Below are 16,928 nucleotides of genomic sequence, written 5' to 3'. Positions count from 1 at the left end.
ACAGGAACAATTAGAAGGATTTTAGACTGTGAGGAGGCGACTAATTTATGACTGCAGTGCCCGTGGCAGGATGTGCTGGGATCATGATCTAGGGGAAGGGTGACGGGTGAATTAAAGAAAGGACATGTTGGATTCAGCTAAAGTCAGAAAAGGAAATCACAGTCAGTGTGAATGGAAATTTGTTTCTTCTTAAGTTGGAAGGGTTGACTGGGGAACTTTTTGGAGGATTTGGGGTTTCTAACCTCTATTTTCTCTGCAAAGGCAAAAAGGAGCTGTTGTCCTGAAAAAGGAGGGTAGCAGAAAGTGGTAGAGAGTTGAAAAGCAGTCATAAGAATGTGGAATAATTGCTGTATGGGATGAGGGGCCTAAGAGGTGGCCCAGCAGAAATAGGATCATCTCACACTGGCCCACACAGCTTTGTGACTTTCCTCAAGCAAGACAGCCATCCCCACACAGGGTGGAAGAAGCCAGTGGAGAGGCTATTCTGGGTGGTTGAGACAGGACAGACAAGATTCCTAAAGAACTGGCAGTGTGGGTAAATGATGCTGATGATCAAAGGACAGAAGCCAACGATGTAGACCCAAGAAGACCCAAGTGGAGAGCTTTGGACACAAGAAGACCTTGGTGTAGAGAGAAAGGTGTGTTGAGGTGACCATGGCAGGAGCTGGAAGGATGGCCTGGGGTCAGGGACAGGAAGTTGAGTGTAATCCTTTCAGATACTTTCATTATGTGACAGCTGCCATTCTGTCTTTCCCCTGAGTAATGAATCTGTACTTCCATTGAGGGGGAAATGGTTGGCAGGTAGGTTGAACTTCAGTGAATTTTGACCATATAATGAAACGTTTCCTTTTAATTGTTACATATACCTTTCTCAGCCTTTTGTCTACTGCAAGTATGGTTCTTTGCACAACCGTAATGGATGTGTTGGATACCTGGGCTCTGTTAATAGGCCTCTTTTGGACACCCGTTGTCACTCTTAAATGGAACACCACAGCCATAATTGATGGAGAGTTGAGTTGCAAGCTTTTAGGACTAATTGTAAAGTCTAAACTAAAATGTTTCCTGGAGCTGCTTTTAAATAATAATAATAATAATAATAATAATAATAATAATAATACCTTGTGTAGGTATAGTGCTTTACAACATAAGAGCACTTTCATGACATCATATCATTTAATTTTTACAATAAACGAGTCTGATTGAATGCTTAGATCTCTCCTGAATGAGAAATCTTGCTGCACGTCCTGATTTAATCATGGTGAGTTGCCAGAAGTTCTCAAAAACAATAACCATTTATTGAGCACCTTCTATGCATAAAGCACTTTACTAAGGATACCTAGGGGTACATTTTCAGTAAATAAATATCTAGTAAATAGTACCTATCCAAAAATGTGATCTTACTTTCTAACTTCCTTTCCCTTCCTCATCACAGTCACTGTTTGGGAGGCTGCTGCTAGACCATAATTTATATAAATATTGCCAGGAATTCAATTGTAGCAGAATTTAAGTTTTTTAAAACTAAGGATTCTGATACTTAGCTGAGCTCAGTGATTCTTCAGAGAGCCATTCTATCGATTTCATCTCGTACTGTCTTAAAGTTTATGTAGCTATTACACGAATCTCAGAAGTATTTCAAACATCCATTGTATTTGGAAGTGCTTGAGTGGGGTGTTCAGGGTATGGTTCCAACAGTGCAGCAGGGCCCTTGGCCCCAGGGGCTTAGTATCCAGTAGAAAAGGAGAAACAATCATCTCTGGGGTCTTTGATGTGTTGAGCCTGCAGGACAAAGAACTCCCAAGAGGGAACTATCTGGGTGCATTGGGGGGTAGAAGATAGTATTAGAGCCAGGCCCAGCCCCAGAGCAGGACTAAACCTATGTTCAAGAGCCCCTAGGGCAGTGATGGGCAACCTTTTGAGCTTGGTGTGTCAAACTTCGCCAAAAAACTGAGCATAACGTGGGTAGTGTGTCACTTTGAGGAAAAAACATTATTTCGCAAATGTTTCATGCTCGGCATGCGGCCGCCTCAGCGGCCGCGTGTCATCAGAAATGGCTACGAGTGTCATAGGTTCCCCATCACTGCCCTAGGGCAGTGGTTCTCAACCTTTCTAATGCCGCGACCCTTTAGTACAGTTCCCCAAGCATGTGCTCTGGGCTACCGTGGCACCTCAGAGATTCTCCAGAAGGTATGAGACACCCCCCTCCAAATAATAGGATCCCTACTTCATAGGCCCCTGGGCAGAATGGTCCCTCAGAATGAGTGATATGGCCTGCACACCATCATTCCTTTCCCATCGAGGACTGGGTCAGGCCCTGATGTGGTCCATTAGGTCAGCTGAGGGGCTGTTTTGCTACTGAAACAGAGGTGATCACCAGGGTGTGGCTTCTCCAGCCTTCTTCCTGCTCCTTGTCTGATGTCTTACACTGGCTCTTATTTGGCTGTACATATGGCCATGTGGTTTGGGGATGGGAGAGCACAAATCCACATGGCGTAATATTTTTAATAGAGTACTAATTTTTTATTATAGAAAGTTCTTCCATGTTACCATCTTTTAAAATAATAATTTCTGTATTTTACAAGGGAGAGTATTGTCTGGATTACCAAATTATACAAAGCTTAGGCAGTCACAAGCCAAAGCACGCTTTCTTTTTTGTGTTGGGCAGATGTGCATAATGCTTTATTTTGACACAGACTATGCAGCCAGTATCTGATCATCTCATAAATACTCCAGAGGGGACCACAATGAGGACAGAGTGTGGAGCAGGAGCCTGAGCATTAAGTCTAAGTGATGTTTCCGACTGGGGCTGGCAACATGCTTTAAATAATTGTATTCTGATCATTTAGGTCTCTCTTTATAGGGCATCCTTTATGACCAAGACTGTCCAGTACCAAAATGAGCTACATAAATTCCTAATCTGGGATACAGCTGGACAAGAACGAGTAAGTCACTCTTTAATTTACTATGTGTTTTTCTGAGGCCCAAATAAAGCTCCAACTAAACCATTGATGTCCCTGTCGTTTTCACATTACCCACTTCTCTTCTGCGTGCCTGAGATACATTTATTCCTGTTTGCGTAGGACAGCCTTTTTCTTTTCAATTAGAACTGCAAAGTCCATTGATGGAGAAAGTGGTAATGGGTACTGAGGGCATTTTTATACTTTTTAGTGTCTTAAAGTAAATGCTGACTAACGGGCTTGATAAAATCCCGCTTAGAGCATTGTGTGTAATTTGGGGCTCCGTCCTCCCGCAAAGATAGAAGAGAATTAGTGGTAGAAAGGGAGAGCTAAGCACATCTCATTTATAGCTGCCTTTTAAAAGCTAAAGAAGGAACTTTACAGCATATAAAGTTTGAGATTTAAGTGAAATGGTTGAGCTAACACAGTGCTTTGCAATAGGTACTTAATAAGTGCCTGATGATAAAATTGTCCAAGATGGTTATATGCTTAAGGAAGAGCCTGAACCAGACATGGGAACTGGGCTGAGGCATCACAGTGCAGAGTGGAGATGGGGTGAAGCCCACCCAAGTCATACAGGAGTGGGGAGGTGGTGGGAGAACACACACCTGCCTGCTGCCTTACTTTACTCTGGGCCCTAAGTCTAATTTCCCTGTCGAGGGGTGTCTGACAGCCACCCCATTATTCACCTGCTGTTTAATTTTGTTTTCAAACAGTACTATCAAATAGAACATCTGATGGATGCACAGTGCTATCTTAAGCTCTTAAAAGTATACCAGAAGTAATCGGAAGAAATAGTCTGTCATCACAGTCTTATCTAAGACAGCAGAGATACTGTGTGTGGTATAAAACCTGACAGAATCATCACAAACAAACAAAGGAAACAAAACAGCCCTTACTGTTGTCCTGGACATAGACACCATGCATCTGTACAGATGTAATGACCTAAGTTTGTCTGTTACCTTGCTTCTGTTTGTTTTAATGCTGGATGTCATACCCTGTGTCAATTGCTCATCTGATATCCAGCTCCTAGTCTCCCCCATGCCTTGTACTCCGTATCTGCATGGAGTGTTTAGGACAGCTACGCCTTTGCTAGCCATCACTCTTCCATCCTTCCCAAGTGTTGCTTCCACAGAGCCTTCCTTAACATATCTGTAGGCACAGTTGTGGTGTCTGTTCTTTTAACCAAAAACTCATGTGGCTCTTCATACTTATAACATATGTACCCTTTCACTGAATCCCAAGTTTCAATTTACCCCTCCCATATATTTGATGATACAGTAACACCCTCATCATAAAGAATCAGGCTATGATATAGAGTCCATGATGCTTTGAGTCAGTATACACAATGATGTGAAGCATCTCTTTTTTTCTAGACCACAAAAAAAAAGAGTTAATAGTGTTTATGCCTCCCTTGCTGCTGCCATAATAGCAGAATCCTATTAAGATGTTCTTTGTTTTTTTGTTTTTGTTAATCCTCACCTGAGGATATTTTTCTATTGATTTTTAGAGAGAGTGGAAGGAAGGGAGGGAGGGAGGGGGGGAAGAGAGAGAGAGAGAGAGAGAGAGAGAGAGAGAGAGAGAGAAAGAGAAAGAAAGAGAAAGAGAGATGTGAGAGACACATTGATTGGTTGCCTCCCACACATACCCTAACTGGAGTCTAGGATTGAACCTGCAATCCAGGTTCATGCCCTTGACCAGGCATCAAACCTGTGACCCTTAGGTCCACAGACCGACAATCCAACCACTGAGCCAAACTGGCCAGGGCTTAAGTTTTGTAATTAGCTAGTTTGCCTGCCTTTTCTTTCCCCCACTTCCCATTGATTCTGCACCAGGAATAGTTGCTCTGAGGTATAAGGCTGCCTCACCCCTACCTGAAGCTCCATGTCTTAGCCAGGAGCTTGCCCAGGGAATGTAAATGAGGCAGCAGGCAGGGGTCAAGAGAACTGGCTGGTAGGACCCAGACCCCATTGGGAGACCTGAGAGGAGGTCCGGCCTATGGTTGCCAAGCCACTGCATTTCAGAAAAGTTAAACATGTAACAGTGAATCACAAATTGTTTGAAGTACTGTGAGAATCGTCCAGGACATATCCGTGAGCTTGTTCTGATGCCAGTTTGTCCTGGGCAAGGCCTCCAAGTCCCTGACTATGCCAGCCTCGGCCAGAGTTTCCATTTGCACCTCCTCCGACCAGTTATCCTCTAGGACCCAACCAATGTACCCTACAATTCCATACCCTCACACCCATGAACTGTTGTTTCCTCTGCTTTGAATACCCCCTCCCACCTTAACCTAGAAAACTTGCCTCTCAGGGGAAGGTGGATTTTCCTTACTGTCCTGCTGTTCTCAGATAAGTACCCACAATGCTGTATACCCACGTTGCCCAAACCTGAATCCAGAGGTCGTCTTTGACTCCATCCTCCCCCTCACATTTGCTCCAAATAGATCTCAAATCGTTCACTTCTCTCCATCTCCACTGCCAGCACCATGCTCTCAGCCACCTTTTGCTCTCAGCCAGGTGTTCCTCCCTGCTATCTCTTTCCAACCCCCACCACACTATATCACTGCTCACAGGACTCAGAGGAGTCTTTTGGAAGCAGAAATCAGACCTATTACCTTCTTGCTTAATACTTTTCACTATCTTCCCGCAGCTCCCCTCCAATAGCCACCCTAGGACCAGTGGCCTACAAAACCTGGCATGGCCTGCTCTGCCTTCTCTCTTCGCCCATCCTCCCTCTCACCCACTGAGTTGCAGCCCACTGGTCTCCATTCAGTTCCTCAGACTCTGCCACCATGCCTTTACACACATAGAGTCTTCTGCGGGAACTTCCTTTTTCCTCCACTGGGTGCCTGGCCAGCTCTCCTTACTAACCTTTTTGTTTCAAGTTAACTGTTATGCCCTCAGACCCCACAGCTAATAGGGCCCCAGTTCATTCTCCATCAGAGTCCTTGATTTATTTTCCTTAGAACCTTCATTCTAAGTTGTAAATAGATATCTGTCTACTCACTTTAGTGGCAGTCTCTCCCCCAGACTGTAAGCTTGGGAGAGCTGGGACCTTTGTCTCGCTCACTCGCTGCTATATTCCCACTGCTCGAATAGTGCCTGACCTAGAGCTGATGTGCAGATACTAGTCACCAGTCGTTAGATAAACTCTTCAGCACATCTCTTTGTAGTCTTAAGAGTCTTTGATTGCCCTTATCCATGGCATTGTACCTGTTTCCTTACTTGTTTATCTTCTGTTTTCTGTAGTAACGAGATTCATTGTGGAACCAAAGTCATCGTAAAATAAAAACCCTTTTGGGTGAACCCCATTTTGACCCTTGCAACTGTCTGTTAGTTTGATGGTCCAGTTGCAGTGGACTGCCAAGTGATTCATTAAGTCAGTGGAAGAGATTCTGGAGAACTTCACAGGTGTTGTGCAAAGCAGTGATGGTCGGATCTTCTTAAATGAAGTGATGATGATGCAAGTGCTTCAGAAGATAATGATTTGTATGTAGAAGGGTTGAGAGCCCTAAGGAAAACTGGTGGAATCCTCAAATAGTTTTGTAAAAATTATCCTTTTTAAGTTGGACCAGGAGAACCGAGATGCAATGGAAGCTGTCACCTTGTACCAGCAGGCGGTTTCATCAGAAGAACCAGTCAGACTACCAGTCAGCTTGGCTTCAGTGTTCCATTCAGCAAACTAGCTTCAGGGTGCAGTAATAAACCTAAGTTTTTTTTCGAATGTCAGATTAAATGACACTTGTTTTTATAACTTAAAATTTATTTTCTCAAGACAGAGCCTGCCAGACCTTTTTGTCCCTATTTTCTGTCCTTAATGACTTCATTTTAGGTGACGTATTTTCAGTCATCCTTCACTAACAAGGTTTCGTACAGTATTCTGGGGGCTGTGCACAAAGCACCACAAACACGTATCATAAATACGCCGTAAGTGTCACAACATTTCAAATACTTGTTGCTTGTTATTATATAAAGGAAAGCTGCTTAACCAAAGTCCAGTAGACACTGCATCCAGTCCTTAAAGGTTTATGCTCCTGAATCCTCATGTGCTACTCGGACAACTCTTTCCAGAGGTGACACCAGGAAGGCTCACTTATTGTCACAGTAGTCATGGAAGGAGCTGTTTCTGGGTTTTAAATCAGGAACAAGTGCAGTAGCTTAGTATCATCGAGAGCTAAAGTCAACACTGGCCTGTGGGCTAAGTCTTACTAGCTGCTTGTTTCTGTAAATTAAAAGTTTTATTGAACATAGCCACTCACCTATTTGTTTACATATTGTCCTCGACTCCTTTCACGCTTCAGTAGTACAGTTTGGAAGTTGTAACAAAGATCAAGTGATCCGCAAAGCCTGAAATATTTAATACCTGGCCCTTTCGAGAAAAAGTTTGCTGAGCCCTTATCTGGAGCCAGATTTGGAGCAGAGATGTGCGGACATCCTTTGAGTCTCTATTTAAGCTGCCACCTTCCTTTACACAAAAGAACATGCAAAAGTTTCAATGTCAGTAATGGCGGAGTGGCTTGTAATGGAGTCACCCTCCCACAGACAACAGTTCTATGGAAACTGGACAACACATTAAACAGCATCTATAAGAAGGGACTGCCAGATGCAGCTAGAGATTCCACTGGGGGAGACCCACATTTTTACAGTTTTTCCCAGGAGGGCACTCCCCAGTCCATGTGGTACAGAGTAGCTAGGACTCAAGTAGAAAGCCTGTCTGTTTAGCTTGTGGCATTTGAGGACAGACTTTAAGGCTGCTAGAGCAACCGAGAAAAGAAGAGGCAAGTCCCAGAAAAAGGGGGACCCAACAAGGAGGGAAGCCCTAAAATCCTCTCATAAATTCTCATCAAGGCTTTGCCTACCCCCAATTGTGAATGCACGGGGAAGACATAGAGGCCCCCAACAGAAGGCACAGCTAGAGAGGCGACAAGACTGAGCAGAGGTTGGGCTGCTGCTCGTCCGTCACAGGAAACAAGGAGTTTGGGGTTTGAGTCCAGTCCTGCCGTGTTGGAGGAATTGGTAAACACCTTGGGCTTCCATTGAAACCTCAGAAGGATCAGGCCTCAGGACCAGACACCATGTCCGAGGACTAAAGACAGACCCAGACAGACTTACCCTAACCACCGGCAAAACCAATCTCACGATGAGTAGTCAGCAATTTCACACTCCTCGGAGAAGGTAAAGATAGTTTAAGTTGTTCAAAGATTTAAGGAAAAGTAGTCTTATCTACTTTGTACAGATGGGGAAGCTTGCACAGAATGGAAACTAATAACCAAATGGAAATAGTAAAACTGAAAACTGTAACATCGAAAATGAAAAATCTGCTGGATGGGTGACAAAAATGAGCCAATCAGAAGAACAGGGGAAGAGTGGGGAAATAATGAGCATAATCTCAGTACCATAGGGACAAATCCACACAGTCTAACATTTGTATAACTGAGACCCAGGAGTGGGGAGGCAGGAGACAGAAAAAAGGATATTTCAAGAAATAATGGCTGAAAATTTCCCAAATCTGGTGAAACACATTAACTCACAAATCCAAGCAGTTCAGCATACCCATTAGTACAAAGAAAACTACCTTGAGGTGCATCATAGTCAAACTGCTGAAAACCAGAGTTAAAGAGGAAAAGCTTGTGAAAGCAGGCAGAGATAATAAACACGTTATGTACAGGGGGACAGTATGAGTGATGGCTAACATCCCACAGAAACAGGCTAGAAGACTGTGGAACAGCATCTCTAAAGTGCTGAAAGCAAAAAAGTCACCTGCCAAATTATCTTTCAAATATGGAGTCAAAGTAATGACAGTTTTAGAATAAACGCTGGGAGGATGCAGCAGCAGCCCCAGAAGGGTTTCCGGCTGACGGGTGACACAAAGTGGTAACTCGGACCCACAGAAAGCAGTATATAAAAATCCCTTTTCTCAACTGATTTAAAGGCTGCTGGCTATTTACTGCAAACATTACAACAGTGGATTGTATAGTTTGTAGTGTATGTAAATTTAAAATACTAGTATTTGACAACAGCACATAGGACAGTGGGATAAAAAGAATGAAGGTTCTGGTATTTTACATGGGGTAGTACATTTTTAAACTCTAAATCTGGTATTTTACATGGGGTAGTACATTTTTAAACTCTAAATCAACTGGGGGGGGGGTATGAAGGGAATGTATATTGTAGTTATACGAGCAACCACATAAAAAGTAATACAAGAAGGTATAGATAAAAAGCCAATGGACAGATTATTAAAATTAAATACTAAAAATATTCAGTTAATGGAAAAGAGGGAGGTAAAGGAAGAACAGGATTTTTGAAATGGAACAAATATAAAACAAATAGCAAAATGGTGACATAATATCAGTAAGACCAAATATATCAGTAAGTACATTAAATATAAAGGAACTGAACGTTTCACTTAAAAGGCAGAGGTTATCAGCATGGGTTGAAAAGCAGGATCAGCCATGTGCTGGCTGGCAGAGGACTGCCTTAAATACAAACAGAGATAGCTTGAAAATAAAAGAATGGAAAAGGATAGTCCATGCCAGTCATAAGCAAAAGAAAACCATTGTGCTTATATCAATATCAATGGCATAGATTTGAAGACAAGGGTTATTGTCAAGGTTAAAGAGGAGCATCAGGGAACTTGCTGTGTTGGTAGAAATGTTTCTTGGTGGGATGTTTACGTTCACATATGTCATTTTATCAAAACTTAAGATCTTTAATCAAACCTAAGATCTTTGTACTTTCTATATGAATTTTACCTTCCAAATTTGAAGGTAAAAACAACAACCACCTTGTAAAAATGTTGCGGTGTGGTACATCAGAAATGAAAGCTAATACCATCCCTTTGTCTCGCCTGTACACTCCTGCTCCCCTTGAAAGTCAGCCCATCTTCCCTGCCCAGGAATGCAGTTCCCTCTAGGTGGCACTTTCTTGCTCCTAACCTGTATTTTTGTTTTGTTTTGTTTTGTTTTGTTTTGTTTTGTTGTGTTTTTTTTTCTGTAAAACAACGTACTTTATTGGGAGTTATCAGGCTTCCGTCCAGAGGCAGGTGTCTTTCTCACAGAGACCAGTGAAACTTCCTATGACATTGGGTTGGGGTCTGGCTTTAGTTTGGTATCACCCCATACTTAACAGTTCTTGTGTTTTCACCAATTCTGGCTTTTCTACAATATGCAGGCGCTAGGCCCCAGAGGGAAAACCATGTAAACAGGCTACCTTACCTTCCCTCATGGAGTTTACAGTCAAATTTTCGCTTTCTTTTGTAAAACTCAAATGAACATGGAAGTTTAAAAGCCAGAGGTCAAGCTCATTAGGTGAGAAGTTGCAGACTGTCACCCTGTATGTGAGTTGTGCTGTGCAGCAGATGTTCAACTCTGCAGACAGTTCCTACCTGAGGTGGGCCAGCCACCGGAACAGAGAGCAGGGTGGGAGGACAGTGGGAGCCCATTCTATGTCGGATTCGGTTTCAAACGTGAAGTGTAAGACAAAGTTCAATTACAGGTAAAATCTTCTCTTTACATTTTGGCATCAGTCACTAAGTGAGATGCTTAAACCATCACATCCAAACGACCAGAGAGCCCAGTTGACTGGGCAGAGAGCATCAGCATAATGTCTCACACTGATTGAGAGACATGGCCAGCTACTCAGCCTAGCTCTTTAAATTGTTCTTCCGATCCTCCTTCCTTTCCTTCCCTGTCATTCATCCTTCCTTCCTTTCCCTTCCCTGTCATTCCTTCTTCCTTCCCTTCCCTTCCCTTCCCTGTCATTCATCCTTCCTTCCCTTCCCTGTCTTTCCTCCCTTCCATTCCCTGTCATTTCTGTCCTCCTTCCTTCCCTTCCCTTCCCCATCATTCCTCCCCTCCTTTCTTTCCTTCCCTGTTATTTCTCTCCCCTCCTTCCTTTCCTTTCCTGTTGTGTGCAGGGTGGGAGAGGGGGTGATGAGTGGGAGGAAGCTTTGTATACAGAGTTAAATTCATGTAAATGAAATTAGATACTTACCCGCATTTGGAGATTGCCACCTACATGGAATTAGACAGAAATGGAGTTATAGACTCATCCCAGTATGGAGGGTCGATGTGGCCTCATTTCTGGGGTACCATCAGCATTCATATGACAGGGTCTTCTTCATGACACCCCAGTGCAGCCGCTTCTCTAGAGAGCTATTTACAGCATGATTTTTATCTCTTTGATGGTTTGAGGAGCCGAAGTTTAAAGGACTATTGAACAAGTGAATTTGGGAACTATAACATTGAGTTCAATTAAAAAGCCTTTTTAGCTGAAACAATTGTTTATAGCACTATATTTAATTCCTATAAAACTGTATTCTAAACTATCTTCTGAGAGACATTTCAGTGTTACATTAGAGTTGTTGCCTTTGGTAATCACTGCCTCATTTGCTTTAAAGCATCATGTCATCTTGGGCTTAGAAGAAAGATTACCTTTTGTGTAGGGATAATGGGTTTAAGAGTCTAGTAAAAAACATTAACCAGTTTTCCCAATTTTGTTGTTTCTTTTTCTCTGCAGTTCCGTGCCTTAGCGCCCATGTACTATCGAGGGTCGGCTGCAGCTATAATTGTTTATGATATCACAAAAGAAGTAAGACCTGTATTATGTTCTCCAGACTGCTTTGAAAACCCTCTTGGTTGCTTAGCTCTCCAGTTGCTTTCCTCTTGTGTGTTTCAGGAGACCTTTTCAACATTAAAGAATTGGGTAAAGGAGCTTCGACAGCACGGCCCACCTAATATTGTAGTTGCCATTGCAGGAAATAAGTGTGATCTTATCGATGTAAGGTAAGTTATTAGAACAGGAGATTACAATGCTGATCATGTGTTCCTTTTCTTACCAAGCAATATCCAGTTCAAGAATCTTGCTTTTACTTTATCTCTGACGTTGAAAAATCCCTTTTCGTTGTGTGGCTGGAGTCCTGAAGTTTCAAAGTAAAATTAAGAGTTCAGGCATTTGGAGCCAATTAGGTTATGTATGTAGACAGGTAAGTAATTTATTTAACAGTGGTTGCATCAGGCTTGGCATTATCTGAGCTTAGCTCCCGTGAAATAGTATACTGGAACAGGGAAAGCAGGTTTTCAGGAAAGCACATTTGTTAGAAGTTCCTGTGGACCACATCTATAATTCCCAACGCAGGGCCGTCACTTTGGTGAGTGGGGAGAGAAACCACGGCCATTCTGTGATCATTCCACTGCATGCATTGCTAGCAGTACATTTTTGTTTTGTTTAACCATAGACACAAGCCATTCGTGGCATCCTTTGTCATCATCAGTCTGCTGAATTACTGGTAGGTGGGATAACATGAAGCTCTGATGGGTCACATTTCTGATTTGCAATCGTTGCCTTTCAGAGAAGTCATGGAGAGAGATGCTAAGGATTACGCCGACTCCATCCATGCGATTTTTGTAGAGACCAGTGCAAAAAATGCGATAAACATCAATGAACTGTTTATAGAAATTAGTGAGTATCTCTGTGCTGTATGGTTTTTTCCTGTGCAGGGCAACTTCAAACAGAATTGTCTTTCTGGGTGGAATTCCTTCCTCATCTCAGTGGAGTGAGAGTTGAGAGGGTAAGAGTGGCAGCGGTTTTCATGTCATGTAATTGCTGGAGAGCTGCTGCCTAACGACTGACCCTTCTATTAAGATGGTTGTTACTAATAAATAATGCACGGGCCTGGAGGGCCTGGAAACGCCTCTCCCCCTTTCTCTCTTTGTGTGCTCTAATGAGTCGTCCAGTCATAGAATGAATAAAATAAATAAGGGGACAGGACATGCACGTGGAATTCCTCTGTGAGGAAACCCTCAAAAATTAATACTAGGTGAGTAAAAGGTAAGACCTGTTTTCTTCTCCCTCCCCCTATCTAGTGTTAATATGATGGCACTAGATGGAGAGGCTGCTGCATACCTTTGGGACCCTCTACAGATTGTATCTATGTTTATTCATTTCATTCAAGTTCATCAAAATGTTTATTGAGAACTGTTCCAGGCTCAGGGGAGACTGTGGAGAATGAGACAGGCGCGGCCCCTGCGCTGCTGGAGCGTAGACTGCCCTGCAGGGACAGACAGTGAGCACAGTAATAGTGAGATCCTCTCAGATGATAAGCATGGATAGCAAGATGGTAATACAGGATGAAATGAAAGAGTGCCTGCAGGTGGTCAGGGAAAGGCCTTTCCTGAGCAGGTGATGTTGGAGCTGAGATGTGACAGAGCAGGCCGTGCCAGGACCTGAAATCACGTTAACTGAGCATGTCAGACTCCAGCTGGAGAACGGGGGACAGCCATCGGGCACCGTGAGCTTACTCATTAAGACCCTTTGTCTAGTGAGAGATGAGATTGCTAAAGCTGGAAGGCGCTCAGTGCCCACCAGGACCCACCAGTGAAGGCCCACCAGTGAAGCAGGCCCAGGGCGAGGACTGGGACTCAGATGACAGAAAGCCTCACAGCTGGTGGTGGGGGCCCAACTCCAACAATGTGGCCACACTAGAGTGTAAGCCTCTGGTCGCCCAATTGCTTGGGTTGCTTTTGTTTTTATTTTTAGTTTTTGATGTTTTTAGTTCAGAGAACCAGAAATCTGAATTTTATGTAACATGTTCCACTGCTGAGATTTGGCCTAACTCAAATGTTTGTAGAGTACTGTACAGACCTACCAGCCCCATCTACGGCAGAGAAGGCCCGTGGGCTGCTGGTTTGCAACCTCTAGTACAGTCCCTTCGTGTCAACATTAAAAACTCATGATGTGGCCGAAACTGGTTTGGCTCAGTGGATAGAGCGTCGGCCTGCGGACTCAAGGGTCCCGGGTTCGATTCCGGTCAAGGGCATGTACCTTGGTTGCGGGCACATCCCCAGTAGGGGGTGTGCAAGAGGCAGCTGATTGATGTTACTCTCTCATCGATGTTTCTGGCTCTCTATCCCTCTCCCTTTCTCTCTATAAAAAATCAATAAAATACATTTTCTTAAAAAAATCATGATGTGCCCTGACCGGTTTTCTCAGTGGTTAGAGCGTCAGCCCACAGACCAAAGGGTCTCAGGTTCGATTCCCGGTCAAGGGCATGAACCTTGGTTGCAGGTTTGATCCCCAGCCTCGGTGGGGGCGTGTGGGGGAGGTAACCAGTCAGTGTGTCTCTCTTGCATCAGTGTTTCTGTCTCTCCCTCTTCCACTCTGTCTGAAGACCAATGGAAAAATTTCCTCAGGTGAGAATTAAAAAAAAAAAGTAGTGATGATTATTGTCTTCCTGGAATGTAAATAGCAGGTACCCAAAGGCATTCATTTTTTTTAAAATATATTTTTATTGATTTTCAGAGAGGAAGAGAGAGAGAGAAACATCAGTGATGAGAGAGAATCATTGATTGGCTGCCTCCTGTACACTCCCCACTGGGGATCGAGCCCACAACCCAGGCATGTGCCTTTGACTAGAATCAAACCTGGGACCCCACAGTCCATAGGCCGATGCTCTATCCACTTTGTCAAACCAGTTAGGGCCCCAAAGGCATTCTTTTTTTTTTTTTTTTAACAGTATTCGAAACAGGAAGGCAGTGAATTATACCAACAATGAAAATCCTTAAATAAAAACAAGCATGTACATACTCATCTTAACTATGAAAAATAAAAAATATATGTTCAGAAAGATTAGAAAAACTGAGAGAGATGTAAATTGAGGTTAATGTTTACTGGGTATTATAAAGTTGTGTTAGCACATTAGCTGGCATACTTGCTTCTTCCTGAAGTGTAAGTGCTCACATCAGATGTATAGTGCTCAAGGAATTTTCACAAGCAAAGTATACTCCTGTCATCTGCACCTAGAGTGAGACCCAGGGGCACCCCCCAAGGGAACCATCGTCCAGACTACTGACTCTTCAGATCTGTTTTGCCTGGTTTCATACTTGGTTTTTTGAAACATACTGTATTTACTCTTGTGTCTGTCTTCCTTATCTCTTTTAGGTTCATACGCTTTTAGGTTCATCCGTATCATTGCATGATCCATTCTTGTTCCCATGGTGCGTCTGTCAGCCTCAGAGTCAGAGCAGGGAGGATGCCCACGGTGGTTATCCATTCTGTTGATAGGCATCTGAGTGGTTGTTTCCAATGTAGAGCTATTACAAATGGTACCGCTGTGAGCATTCTGCTTCCTGTACTGTATATACACAATAGGCACACATTTTGATAGGTGTATTTTATACCAGGAGAAGAATAACTGAGTCCTGGGTATGCATGTGTTCAGTAAAAGTGTACTTGCTGACCTTACACCAGGGGAATGGGAGTACTCTCCATCCCTGGTGGGCAGGTAGTGATTTGCATTTCTTTGACAGTTAATGAAGTTGAGCACCTTTCCAGGTATTTATTTACATTTACATACTCTCAGGATGTCCTTCTTTGTGAAGTTTTGTGTTTTTCTGTTCAGTTGCCTGCCTTTTCCTGAGTGTTCATTGTTAACTCGGAGTGAGTCCACTGGTGATCATGTGTGTTGGACAAATCTTCTGCTCTGTCCATGACTTGACTTCCATGTCTGAATCCACTCCTTTGATGAACTGGAGTTTTTAATTAGTTCACAAAGATATTCTTTAGTTCACAAAGATATTCTTGCATCATTGTTAGAATCCCATTGGTCCTTGTTTTCCTTTATGGTTGACACTTTCTGGCTCTGGTTTGAGAAGTCACTGCCTATTCCCAGGTCAGGAAGATGCTCTCCTCTGCCTCCTTCTAAGCATGCTTCAGAGATGACTGTTGTCCCAGCTGTACTTCCAGGACCCATTTAGTGAGAAATGTGTGATGACCAGAAACATCAGTAAAGGTTTTGAACTAATTTGCAGTTTATTCACAGCAGCATGTACAGGCATTTGAAAAGTAGGGGTAGGACATACTGGGGGATACCTTCCAGTCATGTGGACACATGCTGGGTACTACCCACCTGATCTGCAGGCTGCTCAACGTGCTGGAGGCTCCAGGCATGGCAACCAAGGACCCAGGAGCTGGCAGATTCCATCTCAGCCTGTCCATGCCCAGAATGCATGCGCCCAGTTCATCTCATGTCTTCAGAATACTTCAGTGCCAGGAACTGTGCTAATGACCCTGGAAACAAAGATGGACAAACAGGATTTCCCCTTGGAAGGGCTGAGGGTCTAATTTGAGGGAGCTCTTTGCATAAACAAATATATGACGGCGTGCCTCCAAAGTCCTGATGGATTTCAGTGCCTAAGATGTTGGAGAGTTAGGAAGCGGGAGGCGTCAAGAAAGCCTTGTATAGAAGCAGCCCTGAAGTTATCAGTGGGGTGGGTGGATGGATGGGTGATTTCAGGTTTCCCTTAAAATTGACATTATGCTTCATGGAGCAGCAAAGTGAAACCTGTTCATTCTCATACATGGTTGGTAGCAGAACAACGTGACACAGCCTCTTCAGAGAACAATTTGGCAGCATCTGTCAAAATATAAATTGCATGTCCTTTCTGCATCTGACCTAGGTAGACACTGGGCTACAGGGACTGTGTCGGGGTCAATACCCAGAAGTAGAATAGCGTGACCTGGCTCTTCCACTCTGTTAGTTTATCCAACACATACACTCAGGTTCACAAAGATATTCTTGCATCATTGTTAGTAGCATCAGAATATTGTACACAAACTAAATATCTGTCAACAAGGGAGCACTTTAATTACGGTACATCCATAATACGCTGCAGTGTCACAGAGCTATCACCTCGAAGGTGGCAGCTCTCCAGGCACTGTGCTGGGACAGTCCCAGGGTGCACCTTGAAGACAGCGAGCTGAGAGCCTTGCACTCTGGTTGCTCCTGTCCCAGTTTAGGAATGGGGACAGGTGAAGATGTGTGTGTTGTGTGTGTCTATCCACACCTATTCCTGGACAGAGGGATGGATCTGTTCTGATTAATTTTTTTTTTTTACCATGTGCATGTATTACCTACTAAATGCCACGTGATATCCTTGCTTGGACCCTGAAACAGAAACAGAACATTAATGGAAAA

At 43.5% G+C, this 16,928-nt stretch overlaps 1 protein-coding gene across 1 annotated transcript in view; it reads left to right on the top strand.

The window, feature by feature from the left end:
- The window catches only part of RAB22A (RAB22A, member RAS oncogene family), a 52,413-nt gene that overhangs the window by 28,298 nt on the left and 7,187 nt on the right, over window positions 1-16,928 (top strand). Inside the window, exons 3-6 of the mRNA XM_079784386.1 lie at window positions 2,858-2,939; window positions 11,474-11,545; window positions 11,633-11,739; window positions 12,306-12,415. Of these exons, the coding sequence (XP_079640512.1) occupies window positions 2,858-2,939; window positions 11,474-11,545; window positions 11,633-11,739; window positions 12,306-12,415 (371 nt within the window). The remainder of the gene's footprint in view (window positions 1-2,857; window positions 2,940-11,473; window positions 11,546-11,632; window positions 11,740-12,305; window positions 12,416-16,928) is intronic.

This window comes from Cnephaeus nilssonii (assembly GCF_951640355.1).
Source record: "Cnephaeus nilssonii genome assembly, chromosome: 11".
In the NCBI taxonomy this organism is placed as follows: Eukaryota; Metazoa; Chordata; class Mammalia; order Chiroptera; family Vespertilionidae; genus Cnephaeus; species Cnephaeus nilssonii.
This window is presented reverse-complemented; position numbering and strand designations above follow the sequence as displayed.